General features: G+C 33.7%; 1 protein-coding gene and 1 pseudogene across 1 annotated transcript; both read left to right on the plus strand.

Moving 5' to 3' along the window:
* The first annotated feature begins 1,836 nt into the window (after positions 1-1,836).
* LOC145575364 (pathogenesis-related thaumatin-like protein 3.5 pseudogene) lies at positions 1,837-3,065 on the plus strand (annotated as a pseudogene).
* Positions 3,066-14,492: 11,427 nt separating this feature from the next.
* LOC145575370 (uncharacterized) lies at positions 14,493-15,698 on the plus strand. The gene is made up of 2 exons (XM_081633251.1): positions 14,493-15,114; positions 15,190-15,698. Exons 1-2 carry the CDS (start codon positions 14,493-14,495, stop codon positions 15,696-15,698), a joined length of 1,131 nt encoding a protein of 376 aa, XP_081489377.1.
* Positions 15,699-15,916: the final 218 nt, after the last annotated feature.

A 15,916-nucleotide genomic window follows, 5' to 3' on the forward strand; every position in this document is an offset into this window, starting at 1 on the left:
AATTCGTTGATACGTATTCATTCGATTTTACTAAATGGAAGAAGTGGTCATAGCCTATATAATACATAAAACTCATTGAGATATTCAGATCAGTAGTGTTCTTATTAAGATATAAATATAGTATCATTTGATCTTGAGACATCAATTGCTCATGTTCAGCTTAATTTTAGTTCAGTTCAGCTCAGTTCTAATCAATCCACTTTCTATATTCCTTCTCTCATAAATAATTCATTTCAACTCTATTCAGTTCAGTTCAGCCCCAATCAGTTCAGTTCACTTCAGTTCCTAATCTACTTCTCTCATTAACAATTCATTTCAGCTTTATTCATTTCAGTTCAAATCAGTTCAGCCCTAATAAGTTTATTTCATTTTAGTTCATTTACTTTCAGTAAATCGAAACTGACTATCAATTATAAAGGTCATGTTTGGCAATAGTAGCGGTAGCGGGTCGCTTTTAGCGGTCGAGTAGCGGGTAGCTGTTAAGGTAGTGAGTAGCGGTTAATTAATAGTGGGTAGAGGTTAGCTGTTAAACTAACGGTTGATCGTATGAGTGTTTGGCAAAAGTAGCGGTTGCAATATCAAAATATACCAAAATTTATACAAATATTGTTTTAAAAGTAATAAAAATTTGTCTAACGCTACCCGCTACTTCTAAACGCTACTATTTTTAACGTTTGAAAAAAGCTATCTAAGCGCTACCTCTATCGCTAACCGCTACTAAAATCGTTAACTCACCAAATAATCTCAATTTTTTTACAGTAGTGTTTTGACTGGTCAAAATGCTAATCGCTACCTCAAATGCAGAAACGCTACCACTAAACAGGACCAAAATCAATTTATGAAAGACTCAAATTATTCTACTTTGAATTTAAAATGAACTAATATTAAATTAATCAACCCCCCCTTTTTGTTAGGGTTGACAATTCAGTCAGTCAGATTTCGGGTTATGCTTAGAAATAATAAAAAAAAAAGTAAAAAAAAGTGTAAAACTTAATATTATTGCGAAATATGAAATTTTGGTCAAATTGGGTCGAATTCGAGTTATTCGGGTTCGGATCGGGTCGAGTTTGTTCGGATTATCGGGTCAGGTCAGGGATTGTCAGCCCTACTTTTTGTGCCAAATTTGTAATGATTCAAATCAATAAAATATGTAGTAACAAATACTTAAAACGGAGGAAGTATTATATTTCCCTCAAAAAAAAAATAGTAAGTAATATTTTATGACTTGACATAAATTGGATCCAAACAATCCGATCATCACTATGAGTTAGATAAAATGGAAGCTAAAAATATTTCAAAAAAAAATGGAAGCTAAATAATAATTATTTAAGAAGTACCTTCTTGCATTGAATTGGTGTTTATTTTCCTTATTATATTCCTTAATATAAGTGCATGCACAGACAAATCAAAGTTTAAGTAACTAATTTTAACAAAATTATCAAAATTAAAAATCAGATGTACTGAAAAATTTAGTGTCGGAAGAAAGAGAATCAGCATTAAATTTCACAAATCTCCATAAACCCAAAAAATTACCAAAATGCAACAGTCACACGTAATAAATGAAGAGCAAAATAGTAAACAAAAATCCAATGAAATAATATGAATAAATAGAAAGTGGAAGATTTATGGTAATCTTTGAATGAATTACTAAAATACAATCGTGGGTATGTATTAAGCTCAACTATATAAATGCTTGTTATGCTTCCGATATTTTAGCCTTCAACCTCCCACTCTCAAATCTTAACCACTCTTACTTTGACCCTTATTAAGTAAGAGATCTTCATATCAATTGCAACCAACACACACACTCTCTTCATTCCTTCTAGTTAGTTTACAATGGGGGCGATCAATTGGAGCTTTGCTTTCGTCTTGGTTTCGCTCTTCTTCTTAGGTAAATCTTTTACTCTAATCTTCTCGCTATAGAATGATATGTATGATAATGTTAATGTCTACGTCTTTAATTTGTTTGCATTACTTTATTGTACGCTTTGTGATTTGAGAATTTTATGACGACTAGTACACCTTCTTGATAGAGTCGATTGTTTCTTGATATGTATGATAATGTTAATGTCTACGTCTTTAATTTGTTTGCATTACTTTTTTATGGTGTTAATAAAACTCACATTGATTTTACGCTTTATAGTTACTGTTACATTTATTTGTTCTTGTGAAAATAGGTAATATTGTAAACATAATTCATTCCATTACCATGTCAAAGCTTTAACCAATTAAATTAATTGACATCCACTTTTGTGTTTAAAAGTAGTACGAGTATAATAATGTATTGTATTGGAGTAATTTTTTAGTTTTTTGGGTTTATAAAGTACAATATGCCTGTATGTGACCACCGTCCATGTTTTTTTGCATATGCAGGTGTTTCAACAAACAGGGTATCAGGGACAATTTTCACTCTCCTAAACACCTGCCCTTACACCGTCTGGCCCGGCACGTTATCGGGAAACGGACCGGCACTCCTTGGTGAGAGTAGCCTCACATTGTCACCAGGATCAACAATACAAGTTAACCCCCCAGCAGGCTGGTCAGGCCGATTCTGGGCTCGAACAGGATGCAACTTTGATGCCTCTGGTGCAGGAAACTGCTCAACCGGTGACTGCGGAGGACTCCAATGCATTGGAGGAGGTGCCCCACCGGTATCCCTAGTAGAGTTCACCCTCAACGGGGCCGATGGACAGGACTTTTACGACGTAAGCCTAGTAGACGGATACAATGTAGGAGTTGGTGTTAAGCCTACCAGTACAGGAACAGGGAAATGTCAGTACGCAGGCTGCGTAGATGACCTTAATGCATCGTGCCCACCCGAGCTACAAGTCACGGTTGGAGGGGCCGTGGTGGCGTGTAAGAGCGCGTGTGCAGCGTTTAACACACCGGAGTATTGCTGTACTGGTGATCATGGGAGTCCGCAGACGTGCGCGCCTACGCACTACTCGGAGATGTTTAAGAATGCGTGTCCAACGGCTTATAGTTACGCCTACGATGATGCCTCTAGCACCTGCACTTGTACTGGCTCGGACTATTTGATCACTTTCTGCCCATCAACTGTTTAACAAATTTTGTCACAAGATCGATCGATTGTCATAGATTTTTTTAGTTAAGGATTCTTAATTCGTATTATTATTGTTATTGTCTTATTTTATTAAATTACTGTTATGATAATTAGCCAATTAGGACTAAAATATAGGAGCTGAGTATTCTTTTTCATTGGAATTGCATAATTTTTTCAATTATTAACTTTCTGATAACTGATTTGCCTTTACCCGTATCCTTGGCTTGTTTTGAAACGAAATCTATTTTTTAGGTGAATAATAATAATGTTTAATCTTAAGAATACATTGTGTCTCTTCTCCAAAAAAAAAAAAAAAAAAAAAAAAAAAAGAATACATTGTGTCAGAAATACATGCTACGGCTGTATTCTCTTGTTCTTACCAATAAATAAATAAATAAATAAATAAAGAGTAAAAAAAAATAATAATAAAATAAAAATTGCTCATGTATCTATTCAAAAAAAAAAAATTAAAAAAAATAAATAAAATAAAATAAAATTGCTCATGTATAGTAAAAATAACAATAATTACTAAAAGTCAATTAGATTGCATTGGTAAATATCAGTTATTACTTATTACTTCCTCCGTCCCCGAAAAATGACCCATTTGGCCTAATTTTAATCCCAAAAAGAATGACTCATTTGCATTAAAATCCCCACCAATTTGCAATAATATTTGTGCAAAATTAACTTCCCTATATAAAATTTTGTTTCTCTATGAATTTTTATTACTTTCTCTCTCTATTTTTTTACAAACCCGTAAATTTATCTTTCTAATATACTTTTACTTCTTTTTATTTAACTTTCTTAAGGAGTACTTGTAATCAATTAATAACTTCTTTTTAGAGTATAAAACTAAAAGTTAATTTAAAATAACTACTTTTCAAATTAACACTATATCATTTGAGTTCCCTCTAGGTTTTCTCCTTGGAAGGGTTTTTTTAGTTCCCTCTAGGGTTTCTCCCTTGGGAAGGTTTTCCTAGCCTCCATTGCTAGGTTTTTTCAATTCTTTTGAAGGTTTTCCTTCACTCCTCTCCCTTTTCTCTTCATCTCTACAATCTCTTTTCCTCTTGATCTCAGTTGTGAATCTTTGTAGGGGCCTCCACTGGTGTTCTTGCCGGTGGTAAGCCCCAAAAACCTTTAAATTGCTTTCAATAAACAAATCTCATCCTTGAGATGATGATTTTTCTCTTGAGTTTATTTTCTTTTTATGTTTCTATGGTAAGAGTTGAAGATCTAGGGTTTCATATTGTCTACAAGAATTCGGAGGACCACATGAATATTTTCACTCAAACGACTACGCATCCGTGGATTTCAAGCCGAATCAGTGCGAACTCACAGATTGTATTGCTTCAGATGAAGTTTTTTATAAAGGCGATTGTTAATCAATTCTACGATGTATTTAGTTTTAAGGTGTGTACTTGTGCTGGAATTCTTGATTTCTTAAGAATTATATGTAAGTGTCGTTTGGCGATATTTTATTAATGAAATCTCTTTTTCTTCTTGTCAAAAAAAATAAAAAATAAAAATAACACTATATCAAATTTTATGTCTTTCGTATGCTCTATTGACAAATTAGGAGAAAGAGTGAATAGAATATGATTGAATGACTTAGATTATTATTCATCAATAGGTAGAGTATTTATACAAAAACTACGAACATAAGATAGGAAACAATATTCCTAAAAGATATACCATATATCCTAATGATATATTCCCTAAATAATATCTTAACATAAGATAATACTAAATATATTATTCTCATAAAAATATCTATACGGAAAATATATCACATATATTTTCCGATACATCATATCTCTAACACCATCCCACAATCGTAACGGCAGTAACACAAACGTTGCGATTGGAAATTTTTCAATTTGTTGAAGTCGAGATCAGATGCACACTCTTGTGATGTCGCCTTCAATTTTTGTTTGTTCTTTTTCAACGATGAGAACGTTCATTTTTTCGAACTCATCAGTCATCAATCAAACAGGAACATCATTCTTTTCGAACCTGCAAATATAACAATTTTTGGTTTTCAGAGCAAAATCGAGCTCCAATCAATATTGGTTTGTCAGAGTAAACCACACTCAAATTTCTTATTGATCTTTCAGAGTAAACCACACTCAAATCTCTTAATGGTCTTTCAGAGTAAACCACACTTATATCTAAAGGAGCAAAATCGTGCTTGAATCAACTCACAAACCTTGTCTCACGGCACAAGGAGAACCAACATATCAAACGTACCTCTTAGGTAGCGGAAAATCCTCTTGAGTGCCAGCCAATGCTCCTTACCAGGATCAATCATGAACCTACTAATAACACCGATTGCTTGTGCAAGATCCGGCCAAGTGCAAACCATAGCATACATCAAACTCCCTATCTAAACTTATTTTTTTCTAAAATAAGGTGAACATATAACAGGGCGTGAGGGTGCATTCTATTCACCTGATTTTTACTTATTTAAACTTATTTGATCTTTTCTAAACTTATCTTAATTTATGTGATCTTATCTGAACTTATTAGCCCATATTAGAACTTATTTTACTTATAATTTGAACTTATCACAACTTATTTTTCCTAAACTTATCTTATATGAACTTATCTGAACTTATTAACCCTTATTTAAACTTATTTTTCCTCAAATAAGTGGGAACAAGGTGAACACAACAAGGCTTGAGTAAATAATGTGTTAATCACATAACACTACATAAGTAATAGGAAGTGTCTTAGCTTGAAGGAAGACTTTTAATCTCTCTCTTATACCAAATCATCATCAGCTGTTAAGAATCGCCCTTCATATAATCAAGGAAATACATCATCTCTCAAGGCATGTCTCTTAATCTCTCTCCTCTTTCTCAATCAGTCTTACATAGTTTTTTTTTTTTTTTCAAATGTAAAGCAAATGGACACTGGTAAAGCCATATAAATTTGGAATGATGCATCACTTACTCTTATCAAGAAAGAGATCTCTTGTTTGAAAAGCCCCATTTGCAAACTCAAAATTAAATTAGACACTCTCATTTTTTTAATAAAAGAGCTAACTCTTATTATTTTTGTATTCTTAAGAAACCCATCAATAACCCTCATTATTGATGCTCTTATGCTCTAAGGGCATTGATAGCGAAGCTGCGAAGAGAGTATCTAAAATGGGGGTTCTTAATCTCTCTCCTATGCCACATCGTCAACAACTTCTACTAAAATTCACCCTCATATAGACTATCGCTAATGGTGAAACTAATTGGGGTTTTTTTAGAAGAGAGAGTATTTTTTTGTAAAGGTTACCAATAAGTTTAAACTTGGATATAAAAAAAAAAAAAGTGTTAAGCTTAAATACCCAATTTTGAGTCTCAATTGACAAAAAAGTGGACCCTTATCAATTTTATATTGGTTTATTTAATTTATTGAACTTTTAATGTTTTTCTACAAACTTAAAATTGTTTATTTAATTGGATACAGTGGACCATATTGGAAAATGACATTAGTATACTTAAGAGAGTCCCCATTGAAAAATTATATACTCCTCCGTTTTTTTTTGAAATGCATCACTTTGATGTTTGCACTATTAATAAACTATGGTTGACTTAATTTTTTCACCTCTATATAATAAATAAATATTATTTTATAACATATCATTAGATTCATCATAATGTCTTGTTTCATAATATAATTTTGTTATAATTTTTACTAATTAACAATTAAAAATATTGATGTTCAAAGTTGTGTCTCGGCAAATATGTCGGTCAAACTGATGCAAATAATAATAATAATAATAATAATAATAATAATAATAATAATAATAATAATAATAATAATAATAATAAAAGAGAGAGTATCATATAAGTTGCTAAATTGAGAAGTAGGTTGGGTATCAAAATCAGTGTGAAAAACAACTGATTATGCGTTTCAATACTCAAAGTTGAGGACATGTTCTTTTGAGCTTAATTTCAATTCAATTCTATTCAGTTCAGTTTAGCTCCAATCAATTAAGTTCAATTTAGTTCCTAATTTCCTTCTCTCATAAAATATTCAGTTCAGTTCAGTTCAGCTCAATTCAGTAAATCAGAACAGGCCCTGAGTCTTACAATTAGAGAATAGATATCGTTTAACCAAAGAAAAGCACTAGCTCAGCACCTACTAAGAGTTACTTTTGTAGATTTTGTACAATTTTTAATTTTTTTTATATATACAATTCAATCACATGCAAAATGCAGTAATAGTAGTACTAGTTTATGTCATTTTGTGTCTTTTTTCATATTCCAGGTACAGTAATAATTGCAAACTCGCTCCAAACTAAAAATTACTCCTATCATTTGTTGTCTAAGAACTAGCCCTTAAATTTTCTCTCCACCTTAAGAACCATCTAATCCTCATTATTGATGATGCTCATACTCCATATATTAAAACTTACTAATATTTCACTTACACTTGTTAAGCTCTAATTAGTTCAGTTCAATTCCTAATTTCTTCTCTCATAAAATATTCAGTTCAATCAGGGTCGTAGCAATGATTTTGGAGGCCCTGTTCCAAATCGAAAAAGGAACCCTTAATAATGTGAAATTATACGATTTTTTTAATCTATAATTCAGACAATGCACAATTTTCCAATATATACATAACAAAATGAAAATGCTTTCAATGATATTTAGGGCTTGTTCACGTTTACTTAATTTCAGTTCAGTTCAGCTCCAATTGATTCAGTTCAGTTCCAATCTGTTCAGTTCAGTTCAGCTCCTAATTTCCATCTCTCATAAAATATTCATTTCAGATCACTTCAGTTCACTTAAGCTCCAATTAGTTCAGTTATTGTAGACACCCATTTGTGTCTCCCCAAAACCAAACCCAGTGATGAGTACCTTTCACGTCGAATCATAATCGAATGAAGCGAAAGTGTGGAAAGTCTAGTGTTGCGGATAGTTTTTAATTTCTTTTCTCTTCTCTCTGTTTTTGAAAACTCATTTTAAGAAAACAGCCAATCCAGTTTGGTTGGTCCATGATATGGATCCAATAGTAGTGTAGTTGGATGGGGCGTGAGAAGAGCTTTCCAATGATATATTATAGGCCCAATTCCGATGAATATTGAGGAAGTTATGGCCAATTTACCAAACTGGGCCCGGTTTGAGCCTTATGTGCGGCCCAATGATCTAGAGGAGGGCCTAATATGATTTATCATTCCTAATGCAATTAGGAATGGTTTTAGTCTTCTAGATTCTTCTAGAAGGTTCTTTTCATTCCTAATTCAATTAGTATTGATAAATTGACTTTTGTTGACTTTTCAGAGTTTTAATTAAAATCAAATAGCATTTTCGAGGAAATTATATGATTTTATCCTCCAGTACGGCAAACTTATCTTATTTTCGAAAACGCGTTAAAAACAGGCTTGACGCCTGACTCCAGGCATTGGCGCATGGAACCAGGCCTGGCGCTAGCCATTGGCGCCTGACGCTAGTGTTGGTGCCTGGCGCCAGTTAGCCAGGGTTTGCGCCAACTCTGTTTTTCGTGCGTCAGACTCTGTTTTGTTTATTTTATCTTTTTGGCTGATTTTCTCTATAAATAACGTATTAAAAACTCCGTTTTCATTCATCAATTCTCACGAATTCTCATCAACAATCAGTTTTCATTCGCAATCTTTAATCCAATCATTCTCTCTTAATCTTTCATCAATTCTCTCTTTCTCTAAACTTTGTTTTTATATACAAAATTCCGCATTCACAAGATCTAGAAACACCTAGCCATATTCAAAGTTGCCTTCGCCTTAGACGTGAAAGGTTTAATTTCTGAGGGTTTGGTCCCAAATCTCTCTTTCAATTATTTAATTTAATTGTTTTGTTTATTATTTTCCTTGAAGTTACTAACGTGTGTATTTTGTTATTAGAAAGAGGTACGAGGCATCAAAGTAAGTACTTTAATTGATTAATTGATATTAGGAAATTTTAGATTTTAACACCACACAAAAACCCGAAAATGGTTTTTAGCACCTCCATAAAAAAAAATTGATTTTAACACCACACAAACTAACAAAAAATTGGTATTACCACCACTTAACGGATTCCGTCCAAAAATTCCGTTAAGTTGGGTCCTCAGTGACACGTGTCACAATTTTAGTTGTTTAAAAAAATTTAAAAAATTAAAAAAAAATTAAAAAAACCCTAAAACTACCCCAGCCACCCCAGCCCCACCACCGTGCCACCACCACCAACCACAGACCTACCCCTTCCTTCCCCGAAACCACCACCGACCGCGACGCCTTCACACCCCCAACCCAGATGAACCCTCCCCCTCCATTTCCCGCAATGGCTTCGCCCCCAAAAACCACCAAACCCAAAATCTCCTTCCCCAATACGGTCGCGATTCCGGCCACAAATAGACGAAATCGGCCGGTTTTGGGGTTCAGTTGCCTTAATCGGCCGATTTCGACCATTTTTGGTCGGAATCGTGACCGTATTAGGGAAAGAGGGTTTTGGGTCAGGTGGTTTTTGGGGGCGAAGCGGTTGCGGGAAAGGGAGGGGGAGGGTTCAGCTAGGTTGGGTGAGCGAAGGCGTCACTGGTGGTGGTTTTTGGGAGGGTAGGGAAGGGTGGGTGGTTAGGTGGTGGTGGCGCAGCGGCGGGGCTGGGGTGGCTGGGTAGTTTTAGGTCTTTTTATTTTTTTTAATTTTTTTTAATTTTTTTGGCCAATAAGAAAGTGACATGTGGCACTTAACTGATTCCGTTTAGGAATCCGTAAAGTGGTGTTAATACCCATTTTTTGTTAGTTTGTGTGGTTTTAAAAAATCAATTTTTTTTATTTTTTTTTATGGAGGTGTTAAAAACCATTTTCGGGTTTTTATGTGGTGTTAAGATCTAAAATTTCCTTGATATTATGATGTAGAAATCATGTTTACATTGTTATTATGATATTTCTAGTATCATGTTTAGGGAAAAGGTTATAATATCAAATATATTAAATATGATTGTTATGATGCTTCCTATGTTCTTCCTAATCTTTATGATTGTTAGTACCATGTTAGGGTTAAAGATTTGATTTTTATTGCTTAGTGACATGCTAGGGTTTGTTATTAATCTTGTTAGTATCATGCCTAGGATCTTGCTATTGTTATTATGCTTTCATATTAACATGAACATGATTATGATTATAATTGTTATAATTTATGATGATTATGAATATTATTTTATTTATGATGATATTGTTATTATTATGATTATAATTTTATTATTGCTATAATTATTATTCATGATATTGATTATTTATTATGTTGCTTGATACATATTATATTTATTGTTATTGCTTGATCACACCTTTTATGCATGTTTAAAGGGAATTGGTACTTGTAATCACGCTTAATAAGATAATTAATAATCTTGTTAGGGTTAATATGATTATAATTTCAAGTGATCGCCAATTATAGTTTATTTGTGCATTATATTCAACCAACATAGATAAACAAGTTTAAGGTTAATCCTATTGATTGCATGTTAGTCAAAAAGCGCACATGAATACGATCAGAATAAAGTAGAGGCCTATTATTAGGGCAGGTTCAATCTCTTTTAGGTTGGATTTGTACTTTCATCCCCGAACCCTTATTTGGTTCTAGACCTTATAGAGTTGACGATCTCTTGGATCGTTAAGGGGTGTAACCTTCACCCTGTGAACGGTTTACAAGTTCCTAAAACTTGTTGGCGACTCTTTTGCTCTATCTTCTTCCCTTTTAGATGCCACCGTACTTTAGTGTATGATCACAGTGGGGTTCAAGCTAGGGGTTTAATGCTTGAAATTTATTCCCTACAGTTATGCTCCAATCAATTCAGTTCAATTAAGTTTTGCTCAATTCAGTAAATGTGAACAGACCCTTAATCACGCAAAATGAATTCGGATATTTTATTTATGTTGATGATAACAACGAACTAAATACAATGCAAAGCTTACATCACTTAACGTTTTATTAGTGAATTACAACGTTCTTCAAGACAAATTAATAGGATAGCACTGAAGGAGTTGTGTCTTCGATAAGTGCAATTACTAGATATATCAAGGATCACTATTATGGAGATAATAAGTTCGTTCTCTTGGGGCGTCATCATCTGTTGCTAGACTATGAGAGATGATCTTTGGGCTAGTCAAATGGTCCAAAGCCCGCTAGAATGGATCCTATGAGGTCACACACAAGGGTATTGGGTTAAGCAAGTTAGAGGCCCATTAATGGGCCTCATGAGCATGTAACTAATCATGACATGGATTAGGCTAGCATAGTTAGATTGGAAATAAGTTTTGGGCTTTTGACATGGGCTCTTATTTAGAGATGAGATCTATAAATAAGATCCATGCCTAGGGTTGCAAGGAAGCAGTCATAATACACACACAGTGTATTTTGACATCAAGGCAACCAATCCCAAAACCCTAATTCCTCTCTCTATCTCACGACTATCTATCTCCTCCCCTCGTCCGTACGGCCGGCCATCCTTGGTGGCGCGTGTGGTGGTTCGTGGTGGTTCATGGTGGTTCGTTGCTCGCTCTTCTCCATAGAAGGTCAATTGAAGGGTTCAATTGCAACTAACTAGCATTAGTGGAGGTCTTAATCTGTGCCGGTGGACCAAGTAGAGGAATCACGTTTGGGGTTCTTTATCTCCCATTGTTCTTGCTCGATCGCACGCTTCAAAGGTACGATTATATGTTCTTTATGTTTTATGCATTAGATCTTGGGATTGGGTACTGTATGAATATGATTCATGTTATTTCCGCTGTGTAGTACCTATAAACCCCTACAACACAACTTTAAATTGATTATACAACGAACTACGAAAGACCAACTGAAATTGCTTCAATTGACATTATCAAAACTAGAAAAATTAAAAAAAAAAAAAAAAAAAAAAAAAAAAAAAAAAAAAAAAACTAATCGCTTCAAGCCTTCAATTCATTCCTTTAAAAAAAATGCTTCAATTTGTTTTTGTTTGATTTTGTATCAATTGAGAATTAGATTAAGATGATTGAAGAATGATGGAAGAAACCCAAATATATATATATATATATATATATATATATATATATATATATATATAAACTGGCCGTTTGATAATAATAATTATGGAAAATTAAAATTGATTTCTCATTGCCATTGTTATGGAATTGGAACAAAAATAGTTTGAATTTGACTAATTTTATTTTCTTTATCCGTTGAAAATCCTCGAATGGAAAAATATGCAATACAATTTTCCATGGAATTGATTGATGTAATTATGGAAGAATTTGGAAAATCAGAGAAATTAAGATGGAAGTTTGAAATTCTGGAATAAAGATGGAAAATGAGGAAAAATCAGCGCGATAGACTGATCGTGAATACTGCTGCTTGCTTGGCGTTACCAAAAAGGAGAATTTACTTTTTTTATTTTTTTTTTATTTTAATTAGGAATAGGAAAAAAATGTCCCCTTTAAAATTGGAGGGCCATTGCAAGAGACACCTTGCACATAGTATTCTACGGACTTGAGTTCAATTCAATTCAGCTCCAATTAATTCAGTTTAGTAAATCAAAACAGAGGTAACTTTACTTTTTCTTTTGACGGATGGTTAGAGCATCAATAGTGGGAGTGGCTTAGGTAGTTCTTAAGGAGAGAAAAAATTTAAGAACTAGTTCTTAGGTGAGAAATGAGAGTTTCTTATTTAGTAATTGGGCTTGGAGCTTCTGAAATAAGGAACAACTATTACAAATAAGAACCAATGGTGAGGGGGATCAAAACAACATTTGATATAGCTATGAGAGTTGCGTTTTGCATATCTGTTATTTTTTTTTCTTGTGATAAACTCTTTCAAACACATATTTTTAATTATGGATAAAAATAATCCAAATTACTCAACAAATCTAAATTATCCAATAAATCCAAAGTATCCAATAAATCTAAATTATCCAACAAATTCAAATTTTCCAATAGACAATCAAAATTTTCAATATTATCCACACTCATAATTACTCTAATAATCAAAATTACCCTAACTATCACACTTATCCTAATAATCCAAATTTTCCCACCCATCTAAATTACCCAACAAACCCAAATTTTCAAGTAAATCCAAATTTGCATCCATCTTTTAACCATCACCAAAACATGGGGAATACTTTGTCACCTTCATCTTTTGCTCCATACTCCACACAAAATTCTTCAAATTATTTTACAAATATGTCAAACAGTCCAAATTTACCAAATGTCGGGGATTCTCAAGGTGAAGATGGTGTTGATCAAGGTGGTGAAGGTTCGGGGTCCGGTATTTCACTTAGTAACGTTAACATTAATGTCATGGAATCTCAAGAAGAAAATGAAGTTGATAATGATCAATCAACACCAACACCTTCAAATAATAAAGCGTACTTTAGATGTCACTAATGAAGCTAATGCAATATTTTTTTCTGATATGAAGGAAGATTTTAAGTTCGACTTTGCATATGAAAGGTTGAAAAACAACCCTAAATTTATGAATGCATTTTTCTACACCATTGATTCTTCAACACCCTTATTTGATCCTCCAAATTATCAAACTACAAGTGCTATCAACCAATCTGGGGTAGTGAGGGGAGTGAGAAAAGATCAAGACTTGACGAAAGTGGAAGTTTTTCTTCGTCATCTGCAGAAAGAACACCAGAAAGTGCTAACCCCTTAACACGACCAGGGGGTCAAAAGCAAGCTAAAAGGAAACTGAAAATGAAGGCAACAGATGGTATTGATTCTTTGCAAGAAAAACTTGCAAGTATGCAACATTCAAATGAAGAAACTGCAAAGGCGATGAAGGAATTTGTTGAAGTTGAACGAATAAGAGAAGAAAGAAAAAAACAAGCCCAAATTCTGAAAGAAAGAGAACTAAAATATCAGTTACTACAAGCATTACTAAGCCGAGATAATTTATCAGAGGAAGATGAAGCTCGTAAAAATAAGTTATGGAACGAATTAATAACCATATGATGGCATTAAATATCATCGTTAATTCAATGTTATTGTAGATCACTAGTGATTGTTATGTTAAATTAGTTACCACTAGTGGATGTATTAGTTTAACTCTTAATCTTGTAAGTTGACGTTGTATTGCAAAAAATAATGTATTAGTTATTATTATCATGTTGTGACATTGTATTGTCTTTGTCATATCACCTTTTGCAGGTGATTTATTGATGCAGTATGTGAACTCTTCCGCTGACATGAATAGTATTATACATATCTGATATGGCTATGGTGTGACATTGCATGGTGTGTCAAGTATCTTTCATGGCAGATCAATTATTTACAACCATTAATTTTCAAATTTATATAACACCATCTTCTTGTACATCAATGTTGTCACAACATACAATACAATCTATTCTCAAAATAATTATGCCTTTTAGTTCAAGTTCAAGCTCTAGGAGCTCGGATTCTAAAAATCCAAACCCCCGTTCACAAGTTCGACAAATGGTTCATAATTGGGTCATGGCAATGCCACTTCGCAATGAAATTGTAGCTGAAGCAGTTACTGAGCTCACTAGAAGGGGTTCAACTTCTCGAAGGCAAAGGAAGAATCGTTCTCCCAATCGACCAAGAGATCGTGTTGCTGGTCACAATCGCTTGTTCTTAGATTATTTTGCTGAGAATCCTGTATATACTAATGATCAATTTCGACGAAGGTTTAGAATGAGAAGGTCGTTATTTCTTCATATAGTTGACAGAGTCCAACAACGTGATCCATGGTTCCAACAAAAATATGATGCAGTTGGTAAGCCCGGTTTTTCACCATTACAAAAATGCACTGCAGCTATGAGATTGTTGGCATATGGAGTAGCAGCTAACCAAATTGATGAGTACGTTAGAATTAGTGAGAAAAGCTCACTCAATGCCTTACGTAGATTTGTTTATGTTATAATTGCCGAGTTTCAAGACGCGTATTTGAGAAAACCAAATCAAGATGACTTACAAAGGCTACTGCACATTGGAGAGGTGCGTGGATTCCCAGGCATGTTGGGAAGTATAGATTGTATGCATTGGGAGTGGAAAAATTGTCCTACTGCTTGGCAAGGACAATTTCAAGGTCGAGATGGTAAAGCTACAATCATATTAGAAGCAGTTGCATCAGCAGATTTATGGATATGACATGCTTTTTTTGGAGTTCCAGGTTCATCAAACGACATTAATGTACTAAATCGCTTGCTAGTTTTTAACTATATATTTGAAGGACGAGCACCACCAGTGAATTTTGAAGTAAATGATCACCAATACAATATGGGATATTACCTAGCAGATGGTATATATCCAGAATGGGCAACTTTTGTACAAGCATATCGACTTCCTCAAGGTCCAAAGGCAAAATTATTTTCACAACGCCAAGAGTCGGCGCGAAAAGATGTTGAGCGTGCTTTTGGAGTTATCCAGGCAAGGTTTGCTATTATTCGAAACCCGACACTAATATGGAAAATAGAAGTTGTGCAAAAAATAACGATAGCTTGTATTATATTGCATAACATGATTATTGAAGGTGAACGACAAGGTTACCTTCACAACGAAGTATATGGAGATTTTAGTCAGTTTGATCAAGCACAAGATGATGGTGACTCACCAACTAATTATAATATACGCTGGCGTGCCGATATGCAATCATACCTAAAGAATAGAATGAGAGTTTGAAATAGGGAAACATATAATCAACTGCGAGACGACTTGACGGAACATATTTGGGACGGGTTTGGTCATGGTGGTGATGAGTAAAATGTATTTTTATATGTATTTCTTTGTTATGTTTTATTGCGTACGTATCTTATTTTTCCAATTGTTAAGGTGTTGTTGTATGCAAAAATTGTTATCTCTATTTTTAGCATTAATGTCAATTTTTATATTTGCATTAA

Source organism: Chenopodium album, chromosome 2 (genome assembly GCF_948465745.1).
Source record: "Chenopodium album chromosome 2, dcCheAlbu1.1, whole genome shotgun sequence".
Lineage (NCBI taxonomy): Eukaryota > Viridiplantae > Streptophyta > Magnoliopsida > Caryophyllales > Amaranthaceae > Chenopodium > Chenopodium album.